Source organism: Megalops cyprinoides, chromosome 2 (genome assembly GCF_013368585.1).
Source record: "Megalops cyprinoides isolate fMegCyp1 chromosome 2, fMegCyp1.pri, whole genome shotgun sequence".
NCBI classification, from domain to species: Eukaryota; Metazoa; Chordata; class Actinopteri; order Elopiformes; family Megalopidae; genus Megalops; species Megalops cyprinoides.
Genome location: NC_050584.1, coordinates 40,199,892 through 40,213,137, shown reverse-complemented (window position 1 = coordinate 40,213,137; position 13,246 = coordinate 40,199,892). Strand labels below are relative to the sequence as shown.

Sequence of the window (13,246 nt, the reverse complement as noted above, 5' to 3'; positions counted from 1 at the left end):
CAATGAATAATATTAAATTCATGACTTCATTCGAACTAAGTCCTTTCCTTAAACTGATGTAAACAGCTTGCTAATCTGGTGACTGCTTTGTACAGCCATGGGAGGTGGGCAGTGTTAGCTCTGAATAAGTCCACGTATGAGCTTCTTAGCAGCTGATGTCAGTGTGAATTTCCAGCTAGTTTTCGCTAGTTATACACTGCTAGAAACCTTCATTCAAAGAAGCAGTTTCAAATATAACTTTAGCTGTTTCTTACCAAACTATGTGGCAGTAGATGAGTTTTAAAATGAGCCTGTAGCCAACAAAATCTCAAGACAACACCTCAGTGGAAATGGCGTGAGAATGGTTCTGTCTGGACCCTTGTCAGCATTACAGATCTTCTCATTCCACATGTTGATCCCACTGAACCCTTTTCCCAGAGCTAAACCAAGCAATGACTTAAATTGTTTTGCATGTCCTGGTGATTTAAAAGGACCTCTGGCTCTCAGAGACTGCGGCTGAATGAATGTTCTTCATGAACGCTATGTAGACCATCAAGCTTTAACACTGCAAGCAACAGATAGTTCAGTTTCAAAATAATCACTGATTGTCTGCAGCCCACTGACTGTCTGTAGCCTGGTTATATCGCCAATAATTTGGATGGGCCAATATTAACAGAAAGAGAGTGTTCATGGCAACTGAAAATGAAAAGTTAGAATACCATGATTCTCCTCCCCTACATGTAGGAAGTCCGCATTGTGAGTATACGTGCAAGGCCAATTCTAGAATAAGTCAGAATTTCATTTTATCTGTGTCATGAAGAAATAAACACTTACAATAAATAAACTTTACAATATAAAACAATCCTTTAATTTTAAATACACAAATAGGTCAATTTAATTTAAAAAAATCTCAAAAGAAAAACAGAATCAAAGAAATTAAAATAAACTGGTTTTGGAAGGATCTCCATACAGCACCACTTGGTTTCAAATCAAAGTGAGGTACACAGCTCTCCACAATGACTACATATACACAGGACAACGCCTGCAAAGATCTTTTTTCCTCTCTCTCTGGAAAAAAAAGAAACAAACAAAATTTACAGGAACTGAGACTGCACTACTTCTGAGTACGCATATTCTTCTGTCATGCTCACGCTTGACAAATAACTTTGTCCACAGTGGTCCTTCCTCTTTTTGGAGAATTGCCTTTGGTGTTGGTTATGGACACATGTCAGACACTTACTGGATATCTGCAGAGGCTTGGGTCAGATCTCACTTTGCTGGATTAAAAGAGAATACAGACCCTACATTTTGCTACTATCAGATGCTTCAACATCAGTACTAGCCTCTTATAAGAGGAGTACCAAACAACATTATACAGAAACAGAAAATTAAATAGCTTGTGTCACTGTGACTGGAACATTACGCAGTTAAAATACATTTTACATTATCGGTTGCAAATCACATCTTAATGTACAATTAATAAGTTCAATCATCACTAAAGAGAGGAGAGAGTCAAACATTGGCAGCCATACATGTTTAGTGTCCTGCAATATATAATACACAAGCATTTGAAAAATGAATATCACTTTTTATATATTAATTTCAATGATATACAATTCTTATTCTTCCAGTTTTCTTTCAAAGATCAACAGAGAATTTGGGATGTGAAATCTGCCACACAAACCAGGACCACAAATCACCATAAACGATTTCCTCATCGTCTTACTACCTACTGCGGTGACAGGCAGCTGACAGACTGCTTTCTGTGTGCCTCAGCTTTTTGAGGAGTTGGTAAATTCACCATCATCCTGGTTCACTTTAGTTTCTCGCAGCGATGACCACAGACAAGGCAACTCCTCCAATGGCAACTGCAGTGGCACCAAACAGCCATTTCCAGCTGACACTCTGGGGGAGGGGAGAAAAGCAGAGAGGAAGAGGTTTGCTGTGTTTGGCAGAGACAATTCTAAACCACAGTGCACTGCAGGCCTCTGCACAAGGCTCAGTTTAGCTTCAGCAAACATTTGGCTGCTCAAGTTTTTTACTTTCAAATTCTTTGCTACGATGTGCCAATGTCAGGTTGCACAGGTCTCTAAAGGTTATCAGCGAACTCAGTGGCTGGCAAGTCATGTTTAAACAATGAGCAAGCAGCTGGAGTGTACACACACTCAAGACAGTGTCATTCTTCACAATCCATCTCTGTGTCAACAGACTAATGGTTTGGATGACACATCACCGTCATATTAACTTAGTAAGGATGAGAAGGACCTATCAGGGACATGCAACTCAATCAAATTCTCCTGTCGCTCACCACTGCTGACTGTGTGCTGCCATTGAGAGCCAACCTCCGTGCTCCCTATAGAGGTCTGACACTATGGAGGATTGTGCTTTCACCATCTCACCCATGAGGACTTTGCCTGTGGTTTCTCCACAGGGCTGGCAGAGGGGTTGCCCAGCATCTTCTTATACATGGCCTGCTCCACCCCCCTCTGTTCCGAGTGCTTCTTCACCAGTTTTGAGAGCTCTGCATGGATGGTCTACACAAAGAGACAGTGTTTGAGTGAAGGTTCCTGGCTGACTAAAGCCCTTCCTATGTTCTCTGGTGTACTGTATATAATCAGTAACTTTCTACCAACCTTAACCATACATCTCATTTTCTATAGAACTGTTGGTAAAAATAAAAATCCCAATTCTCACCAATGCTGGTGCTCTAATTTTAGAATACCATCAACCAAGTTTTCAGAACAAGCGACACCAATCATATGTGTTAACGCATTTTCGATGCTCATAACAGTTCACAGGAACTGATACCGTATTACTGATAGTGGTTTCCCCTTACTGAGGAAGTGGGACAGAATGTGCGAGGAGAGCATAGCGATTGAAATTTTGTACCCAAATTAAACATGGTAGCAATTAATGTCTTTCTGATCACCTAAATGCTGTACAAGTGTGTCTCCAGTCCAGCAAAGCAGCTCCTAAACTCTACTGCACACTCCATTACAAGACCCCAGGAACCCGTATACAACAGATACGGCATAGCAGTAAAAACCACAGTACAGAGGTTATGTAACCTGCCCCAATTGTAAAGAGGGTAGACAAAATAATGAAAACACAATACCATGAGTATTTATTTACTGATAAGGAGCTGGGCTGCCCTTTGCCCTCAGAACAGCTTCCAGCTTCAATCCTTCCTGTAATGCTTTTAAACAAGTTATGAACTTTCTAGTGGCACACTGGACCATTCCTCATGAAGGAAAGCATCATGTTCTTTGAGAGATGAAGGAGGTGGAAATCTACTGTGTACTCAGCTTTCCACTTCTTTCAGTAAAGGTTCAATGAAGGTTCATTGAAGGTGTCTGACTTTATCTTGATGTTCATGAAACCATCATGGGCCAATTATTGTCTTGGAATATGCAAACACCTTGAACAAACAATGTATGCATCAAAGCGTGCACCTGGTCACTTAAAATGGCTTCATATTCCTTGGCTGTAATTCTACCATGCAGAATAATAATCAGACCCAATGACTCCCAAAATATAGCTGCCTATCCCATAACAGATCCATCACCATGTTTAGCAGTTGGCAACATTCAATATGGCTTTGGCTTTCTCCAAAGATAAAACCTTCCAGATGAGAGAAAAAGAGTAAAGCACAACTCAGATAATATTACTGTCTTCTACTGATCAGACAAGCAGGTTTTGTGCTCATCATACCAGGTTACGCATTGTTGAGTACTGGAATTGATTACAAGCAGTTTCTGAACAGCAGCCCTACCATAAATATCAGCTTTGTGATGCTCACAATGTACAGTTTTTGTTGAAACCGGGTCATGGAGGGAAATTTTAGAGGCCGTTGTTGTAGTTTTCAGCTGCTATCTTAAGTGTCTGTTCTTTGTCTGTTGGTGACCTTAAACTTGCAACTGCTCTTTCCTGATGCAATTATTCCTTTTATACCGACATGATTTTTGACGTTTTTTTGAAGTTTCTCATGACATATTAAATAACTTTAAATAACTGACAGACACACCTGCAATTCAGACACCAACTATCTGACCTCTTTTAAAATCTGTAAGATCTGATGTTGTTCTAGAAACTCACATTCTGAAGTGCTGATTTCAAAACTTATAGCAGAAACATATTGGTAATTAGTATTGACATTTATATGAAACATGTGTAGATTCCTTTTTAATTGACAATAAAGTTATTTCAAGATAGTCATTTGGAGTTTGCATTATTTGGTCTACCCCCTGTATATGAGCCCTGCAGCTCTGCCCTCATATTGGTATGTTCGCTTGATGTTTAAGTACACGGGATGTGGGGACTGTGCTGATCAAGCCACAGTCATTGAACAGCACACTGAGAAGCATCATACACCTCGCACTCTACAGCTGCGAGCAAAAGAGGTATCTCCACACAGCCCTGGATGACACATTACCATTTTATTTTCTTAAGGACTCTGACACAATATGAGTGCTTTAAGTCAGTCATGGATCACAAAGAAGATCTAATACAAATGAATATATGGAAAAGGGGAGAGGGAAACAAATGGAGGCTGGCGTGTGACTCGGCCATAAAATCCCCCCATAAAGCAGGCTGGGCTCCGTGACACACGGAACCTCATCCCTTCGCCTGCATAAGCAGTGCAGTGGCAATGTTTTACATATGGCAAGTATGCTGGGGGGACATCCTATTTTCAGCAACAACGAGAAACAAGATCCACCAAACTGATGAGTGTGCGGTATGCCTGACTTCTCCTGAACCCACCATTAATCAACTTTGCACCACCTGGTGGACAAGATGCTGAACTGCAGGCCAATGTGCCTGCTGATCAATACCTGTTCACTTAACATCTGCTATGAAACCACTGCTTTCAATTAATCCAAACATTTAATTAATGCCACTGTTTTTTTTTCTCCACACGTTTGCAGATTAAAAAGCACTGCTTAGGACTGTACATGCTTTCTATGGAAGGAATCAACTTTTCAAAATCATCAGGTTATTGTTCTGTAGATCTCATAAAACACTATCACAGACCCCTGAATTAAGAAAAAATGGCAGATAAAAGCCACAGAGCTGTGCAGCTACTTTTTTATAATATAGTTTTAATTATAACTGTTGAAAAAAAGGAAAAGGGGTCTTTTCCAGGTTTATCTGCAGAAAAGTGGCTAGCACAGTAGAATAAATAGTTGAATGATGTGCTGGAGGTCAACTAGCACAAAAAGAAGCTCACCGAAGTCTAAGCTAAAGCACCTTGCATAAATGAACTTCTTTAAAATTAGTGATGCTAACAGTTAGTTATGTGTAACAGTTAGAAAATTTAGTACTTGTTACCCTGCATTGCTCTTACCATAACCATCTAGGTACAGCAGCAAACAGTTAATTTGTTTACTTACAGTGCTGTAATTTCAGCTTTAATGTTTGATGATAAGGTACTTGCTGCAGCCAGTGAATAAAACCTACTTTTTATGGAACTGGTACTAGTTTAGCCAGTGAATGCTTGCTCTGTGCTGCTGCAGTGCAGCTGAATTACAGAACCAGCTGATTTCAAGCAGCTGGTTGACAAGTGAACCAAAGTTTCCGCACAGCCTTTAGCCATTCAGCCAAGGACACTTTTCATTATGCTTCACGACAAAACAAAAAAGATATCAGCACACTAAAACATCCAATTTACTCACAAGAGCTAAGTACATATTCTCCATAAGTCCGTACAAACACTTGCAGTAATAGGTCTGCCATTAAAATTGATAACGTCAACAGGGAGCCAGAGTTACTCTAAAAAAAAAAATCTGGGCCACATTACCTCACACAAAGTGAACCAGCACTATTCCAAAGCAAACCTACCTAACGTTTCATCAGTTCCTTCCTGTAATAGGTAGAAAAGGGGGATGACAAAAAAGATAAGGAAGAAAGTGAAAATTGTCCAAGTTTGTGGGCTTTGTGTGGCTGTAAGAGACAGTATTCAAATTCTGTAAAATTACATGAGGTTAGATGTCAGAGGTAGGTGTCTGTAACTAATCAGACCTCAGGGTCCTTACAGTTATTTCTGCAGGAAATCCACAAAAGGGCCTGATTCTTGGTGTTCTATAGCTACGGGAATGCTCTGCAAATCTGCAATTTGAAGAATGGCATACCTGCAAGCTCTTCTTTGTTACTAGTGAAAAAACAGCCTCAAGGGCTCCTAATCATCCTTAACAAATTCAGTAGACTTTTTTCCAGTGGATAGTAGTGAATTTCTCATATGCAGCCACCTCATGGACCATAGACAGGGGCAACCATCCCCTTATTGGAGAGGGGAACATTTCTTTAACTTGTTGATAAACTTGTCAAAAGCAGTCAAAATGGGAATTCAGGTTAACAGCTAGCTAGAAAACACCTAGCTACAGAAAATTAAAGTTAGCTATCTAGTAGGTGATGGTTTACATGTACAGAGAGGGTTTAGTGGGCTTATCAGTGTATTCTAAAATGAATTTACACCAAATGTGTCTCTGTAGTATAATAAGGCTGGCAATCCAAAACAGACACTGAGTGTTCAAAGCTCAAAGAAAAAAAGTTCAAAGAAAAGTTTTAGCACTTCACTTCATCAGTATACCCAACAGATATTTGTGTCTCTTCGTGCACAGAATATCATGAATGATGTCCAATGATTTTTTTTCCAATGAAATTTCATATTCTCCAGCTGAGGAAATACAGTGCATTACCTTGTTGCTAGGCTCCAATTTGAGAGCTCTCTTCAAAATCCTGATGGCTTCAGCATACTCTCCTTGTAAAGCCAAGACCTGGAGACACAAGATAACTTAGATACCAAAGGAGAATCAGCAAAAATGCAATTTCAAAAGCATCCATGCCATTTTTTTGTCTCTCACACACATACATGTGTGCATGTACCTACACAGCAGGGTTTCATCTTGCACCATCTACTAATGCTATCCATTATTTTTTGAGATTTTTTGAGATTATTCTTTAAAAAGAACTCACATGGTTAGCCATCTACCAGCTTTCTAAAAATGTATACCTTTCCTAATATTAATTGTATTTACAATTCCTCATTCAAAAAAACTCACAGTGAACAGATGCACTTCTGCCATAAACCACAGCCATGTTGGACTGTAGTGGAATATAGGCTAATTCAGTTGGCCTTATGGAAGCAATGAGCACTCACATGCTGTTGTGTGAGCGTGCCCTTATGGAGACATCACAGTGAAGGAATAGGCAAAGGAAAATACAGGGAGAAAGCTCAGCACTAACAGATAGGAAAGCCTGCACTACTACAACAGAGAGCCCGATATAACCATTCAACAGTTAGCTGCAAAACACATAACAGCTACTGTATTTCACTGCTTATGATAATAGGGTATGCTTTACTACTGCCAAACCTCCAAGCACTTTCCGACACAGAAGCACAGACACGCAGCACACAGGTCTAGCGTTGACAGAGGTAGGCCCACCTTGCCCTTGCGGAAGAGGGCCTTGATGTTGTCTGGCTGGTAAGCAAGGACAGCGATACAGGAGCGCAGGGCAGCCTCGTGGCGGTCAAGTTTCAGCTGAGCGGCGGCCATGTTGTTCAGACACTTCACCTTCACATCCAGCAGCTCCTCCTCCTCCTGCGGACTGATGTCCACTGATATAGAGAGGATACAGCATCAGTGCAGAGACACAAAAAAAACACAGTACATCAGCATATACTGGTCAACACTCTGACACATAGGGCAAAGTGATAACCACAGCACTGATTTCTACGCAGATCAACCTTAAATGTACAGTATATGAGCACACCTCCCAACATACCAGCATTCACATTTTGGACGTCTGCAGCACAGAGACGTGCAGAACAGTCCAGTCAAACCAACCTCAGAACACAGCAGCATGAAGTCCAGCATTTTTGCTGCAGGATCTTTAAACTTGCGCAGAGTGAACAGATCAGATTTCCTCTACACAGCAGTTCCATTCTCTACAATGCAGGGTTCGTGAACTGCTGCTTCTGCACAGCGTATTGATGGAGCAGATGCGACCTCGTCACAGCCTAACAACATTCCAACGCTACAACAGTAATGTCCCTAACGAAGGATGGAGTCAGAAATGTTCTACTCTTTCTAATTCTGGAGCACATTAATGCGACAGCGTTTATGATGGTATGGTACAAACAGCGCTCGTTTCTCAACAATCCAATTTGCAATGATCCATGTTCACAACTATCACAAAAATAGTGAAATAATGATTTTACGATGCAAAATTCTGATTTACATCGAAGGAGACTGGGGAGTGAGTGAGAAGAAGATCATCCAGCAAAATCAGGATATTCTGAAAAGGCATGATTTTCCCCATTGGAGGCTTTCTCTTTGTTGTGTTGTTTTTATTTGATTTTAATTTCACCACCTGTTCTCTGAACTTCATTTTCATGGCAGGGTACCATGGACTAAGAGCACCAGGTAAGTACAATATGCAACACTACAAACACAGTAAGTTCTGTGTACTATGACAAGCTGTACAGACATGCGCATAAACAGTCACAGATAACCAGTTATCATTATGGCTGCTCACAACGGCCTATTTAAATATTTCCAACACACAACTAGAGCCAAAGCCTAGGGCAAGAGGAACACACATACAATTCACCATTCTAAAACAAAAAATAAGAAATCCTTTGAATTTGACAAAAGTAAGAGGAACTAATAATGTGAGGGTCATTCTCTTCATTCATTATCTTGGACTATTGAGAACAATCAGTTCTCAAATCTAGGAAACAAACTTTCAGATCCATAATAAGAACAACATTAGTATTCCAAATACCAAAACCATCGCTCTTCCCCCAACAGGCATTCGAACCGGCAGGGGTCCAAATAAAATTACATTTATATTCCAATACCCTTTCAATGACATTTTAAGGATAAATGTTAAGATTGTCAGGTATTAAATTTTATTGCTGCAACAGTCAAATTCCCGTGAAATTAGGCTGCTTTGATGATGGAATTGGACTTTCAAAATATTTTGTGTCTTAGTTACTCACTTACTTAGGGATGCTATTGGCAGCAAACAGCAGCAGTGACTTTTGGCAGGGCAGAGGGCTTAATGTATAAACCAGTGAGCTGGCCAATTTCTTCACCATATCAGCACACAGATATTGCTAGACATGACAGTGAATGACATCAAGGTAGCGAGTTAGTGAGAAAGATGGATGGATTTCACTCGCTGTAAGGGTGATTTTCAAGGATTTATCAAGGACCGTAGGATAATGGACCACTTTCCTGCCCTTTTCCACGATTTTTCAGGATGAAAAAGGATGGACTTAAGCAGCGCGAGACCCATGCCTTGCCTGCTGTTCCAAGTGGGTGACCCCACGAGTCTCCATGACTAACCTTTGGAGCTGGACTCTGTGATCTGCAAGGCGATGTTGTACGAATTCACAGCGAAGGCATAGTCCCCGCGCTGGTAGTAGTGGTTGCCTCGCTCCCTCTTCTGCCCAGCCAGAGCGATCCTCTCTGAAGGAGACAGGAGCTCAAGGTCGGGGGCGTCGGTGACCTCCAGCAGCTGCACCTCCAGGGTCAAATCAGCATCAGGTGGCACAGCTGGAGCAGTGCTATGCAGAGCAGAAGTCAGAGAGCTCACAGCTGGAGCAGTGCTATGCAGAGCAGAAGCCAGAGAGCTCACAGCTGGAGCAGTGCTACACAGAGCAGAAGTCAGAGAGCTCACAGCTGGACAATACAGCTACATCACCAAACTGAGACAGTGGTGGGTCTGCACCTAATCGCTGAACTTTCAGATCTACTGGAATATTAAGTAAAAGCTTTCTTAAATGTTAAATTGTCCAGTTCTACATAGCACATTGATGGTTGCTGAACTGCAGACAGATCTGTTCAGTAATCTCATTCAGGAAACTGCATGAAGCATGGAGTATTGATAATGGTAAGAGTCTGTAATTAAGGAGGCTCCTGTTCTGAAATGTGGAACAAACACTGACAGATTCACACCTTCGGTCTTGAAGACAGGAGAACACTTTGGGATTAAGAGAAGATAACTGAAAATAAACATTATGTTCTGATAGTCAAATGAGAGAACATAAAAGTGAACTGAACATTACATGAAACACTAACGTGAGAAATGATGAATAGACAAGGTGTTGTTTTCCTCCTCAGGAACATTCAGCATTAAGACTCAGGGCTCTCCCTACCTCCCGAGTTCTCCATAGGCGTACTTTGCACTAGTGTGGACAAGGGCTTTTTCATTCATCTCCATTAGCTGCACAGTGAGATCCAGTGCCTGAGACCATACACAACAAACGTCATTCACTTTTGAAAAGCTGCACAGACTGAAACCAAAACTGCTGACACTGTTCAGATGTTTTTTGATTACCAAATGCTAAGAGGGTGACATCTTTACAGTTTGATCACAACTGAACTTTTAAAAGACCAAAAATTGCCACTGATCACCTACACCATCATAACAGCTGAAATGTCAAGTCAAAGGATTATGTTGTACCATTATATTACCATTATGAAATAATGTAAATGCCACACATGAAAGATAGTTGTCCCTACCTGAATGACATCACCATCTCCAAGAGTGAAAGAGAGGCTAGGCTCATCTGCCACAACGGTGCCATCAGCCAACGAGGCCTTCATATGTATTTGAACATTCTGTCCCTTCTGCGGCCTGCTGTCCGGTCCATCCCCTGTCGCCAGAACCTTCTTCTTTAACTGCCCGTTCCCTGCACACGACACACCAAACTCCCATTGCACACCAGTCTTCTCTATTTCAGTTTTTCATATTTTCCAGTTGATAGGTCCTCATACAACAGGGTTCTGACCATTTTTGGAAGCCATATGAAGACAGAGTTGTCTTCATATTTCCCCTTTTAATGATACAAGTACAGCATGCAATGTACATTATCTGGACCAGCACAAATGAATCTACTGCTGTGTCTGAACTTTCAAGGCTTTCAATTCATACATTTATTACCAGGGGTATGAGCATGCAAGTGCATAATTCACACAACCTGCAACAGGACTGAACTTCAGTTAATGATTAGGCTATCATTTCTGCCCTTTATGGATACAGGTTTCGCAAAAAAAGCTTCCAAAAATTGGAACAAAATGCAACGATCAATTTCAAAAGACTTCTCAATGTGGAATAGAAAATAAATTTGTAAGAAACAGGAGCAGATTTTAAAATGCCCCTTGCTCTGAACCTGAACCCCCAAGGAGGTAAAACAATGAGCTGCAAAATGGAGAATACACGCCCAGTGAAAGGCATTCGTCCTACCCAAGACATCCAGCCACTCCTCAGTGGGAACTGTGGAAGGGGCGCTATCAGGTTCCACGGGTTTCTCTGCCTGCTTTCTCTTCTTCTCAACACCACCAGTGTCTTCAAGTGGGGGAGGGTCATCGTCATCTTCATCATCATCTATATTGTGCAGGATCTCAAAATCTTCCCCGCTGTCCAGTAGGAAGGCTCCTCCTTCAGATGATAGTTCAGCAGAAGGAGGGCAGTGGGCTGGACTGTCGCCACTGCCCACAGAATCACCTGCATCGCCAACAGGCGAGTCTTCCCTGTCAGCCATTACACTCACAGCAAAATTACCTGAAAAGAGAAAGAATAAAATCAGGGAACTAATTCTACATATACTGATTCAGGGATTCTTCCAAGTATACTCTTGCTGCTGAGCACAACATCACACTGTGTCTGGGGCCAGTCATGAAGGCAAGGTTTATATGACATATTCAAAGCTGATCTTCATCACAGCCTGCTGTAGGTACCATTACTTGTTTGGCTACAAGATTTTAAAATGGCACAGATAAATACTTTAATCCCATGATCTCCTTCATTTTACTTTTAAATAACCCTCCATAATACTCAAGCATTATTTTTTAGACAAAATTTGTCAAAGCAAAGTTGCCTGCTCACGGGTATCATTTTGTAGCAGGCGCTGTGCAGATCCACACATTTCATACTGTCTGGGTGCAGCAACATAACTGTCTGTGTCCACTATCAGCCCATAGTGACGAAATAAAGACGTCCAAGCTAGTAAGCTTCCAAGCTCAGTTAAGCATGCAAGATGTACGCATCTCTAACCTTAAAAGTACAGCCAATCCTGATCACCACTTACAAAAAACAGAGTTGCAACCCTGACCCTGGCCACTGAGCTCAAAAATAAGTTACTTGGGCTCCCGGATAACACCCCTGACTTGAGCGATCTTGATATTTAGGACAGATTTGCCTCCTGGGTCTGCAGCCTGCCCATACGGCTCCAAAATGTAAACAACGTTAAGCAGTTATAAATGTTCTTCATCTTTGCAAAAAAAAAGTAGAGGACCAAAGACTTCGCGACATAGTAACTGCCTATACAAGTTAGTCAGCTAGCGCAGTAACTGTAATCATTTGCCAAGCAACCAGCTACTTTGCTGGCTTGCTAGACCTTCTAACTACAGTAAACGTCGAGAAACGACGTTGTCACTTGAGTGCAAATGTAAGTGTACACTGTGAAGGTGTGCAATTTCGCACTCTTTCACAGTGTACGTAACTAACGTTAGTCTACCTGATTGACGTTAATTTAGACAAGACTGTAGGCTACCCTGCCCTGTGATTAGCTAACGTTATCACAACGCGCAGATGTTGCTAGCTTCACTGCTAGTAATCTTAGCTGCCTTCAATGCTAATGCTTATACTTTGGATGAGTGACAGAATTTTAGAGCAAAGTGTTTCCAGAACTTTCTAGAAAGTTTACTGCTGCGATTCTAGCTAGCTAGGTAGCTGAGTACTGTTGATTAATACTCGCTGGCATGTAAGGTATCAGAAAAGACCAAGCTGATGCGGCCAGAGTGATGTTATGTCTTACCTTGAAATAACTGTAGCTTGTCGTTAATCCAGTGAGTTAGCTAAACTAACTAAATTGCAAAGAAAACAATTCGTTGGCATTCGTAGCTAGTTTGTCAACTAGCTAGCCAGCTAGCTATCGACAGCTAATGCTTCCTGGTCACAAAATTGAACTGTTCGCTTCCCTCCCAATTACAATTTCTATTGGTTAATCTCTTATTCACTAGTTTCGCTATAGGCTACTCCCGCTGACGTTCCTCCACGTGACATAGAAATCGTTCAACATCACAAAAACAGGTGGGCCAAGATAGATGCTGAAGCAAGTCAAGGTCTTTAGTGTTGTTGCTGGGGTTAGGATTAGGGTCGGTTTGGCGTCGGGATTTAAAATGATCCTTGATCCGGCGTCACAGCATATGTTACCCGGGGTGCTCTGTTTTTTTTAGTGTTTTGGATCCTGTGGATT

The 13,246-nt window shown here is 41.4% G+C and overlaps 1 protein-coding gene across 2 annotated transcripts; it reads right to left on the bottom strand.

Annotated features, from left to right (window-relative positions):
* Window positions 1-957: 957 nt before the first annotated feature.
* Window positions 958-12,879, bottom strand: fkbp8 (FKBP prolyl isomerase 8). 2 transcript variants are annotated; one of them, XM_036522862.1, is made up of 9 exons: window positions 12,806-12,879; window positions 11,233-11,550; window positions 10,509-10,678; window positions 10,142-10,230; window positions 9,330-9,634; window positions 7,422-7,594; window positions 6,675-6,752; window positions 2,379-2,513; window positions 958-1,884 (listed from the first exon to the last, which is right to left on the bottom strand). In XM_036522862.1, exons 2-9 carry the CDS (start codon window positions 11,528-11,530, stop codon window positions 1,798-1,800), a joined length of 1,335 nt encoding a protein of 444 aa, XP_036378755.1. In that variant the 5' UTR covers window positions 11,531-11,550; window positions 12,806-12,879; the 3' UTR covers window positions 958-1,797. The 2 variants fall into 2 exon arrangements, with proteins under 2 accessions (XP_036378755.1, XP_036378756.1); XM_036522863.1 differs by having other exon boundaries at window positions 9,330-9,550.
* Window positions 12,880-13,246: the final 367 nt, after the last annotated feature.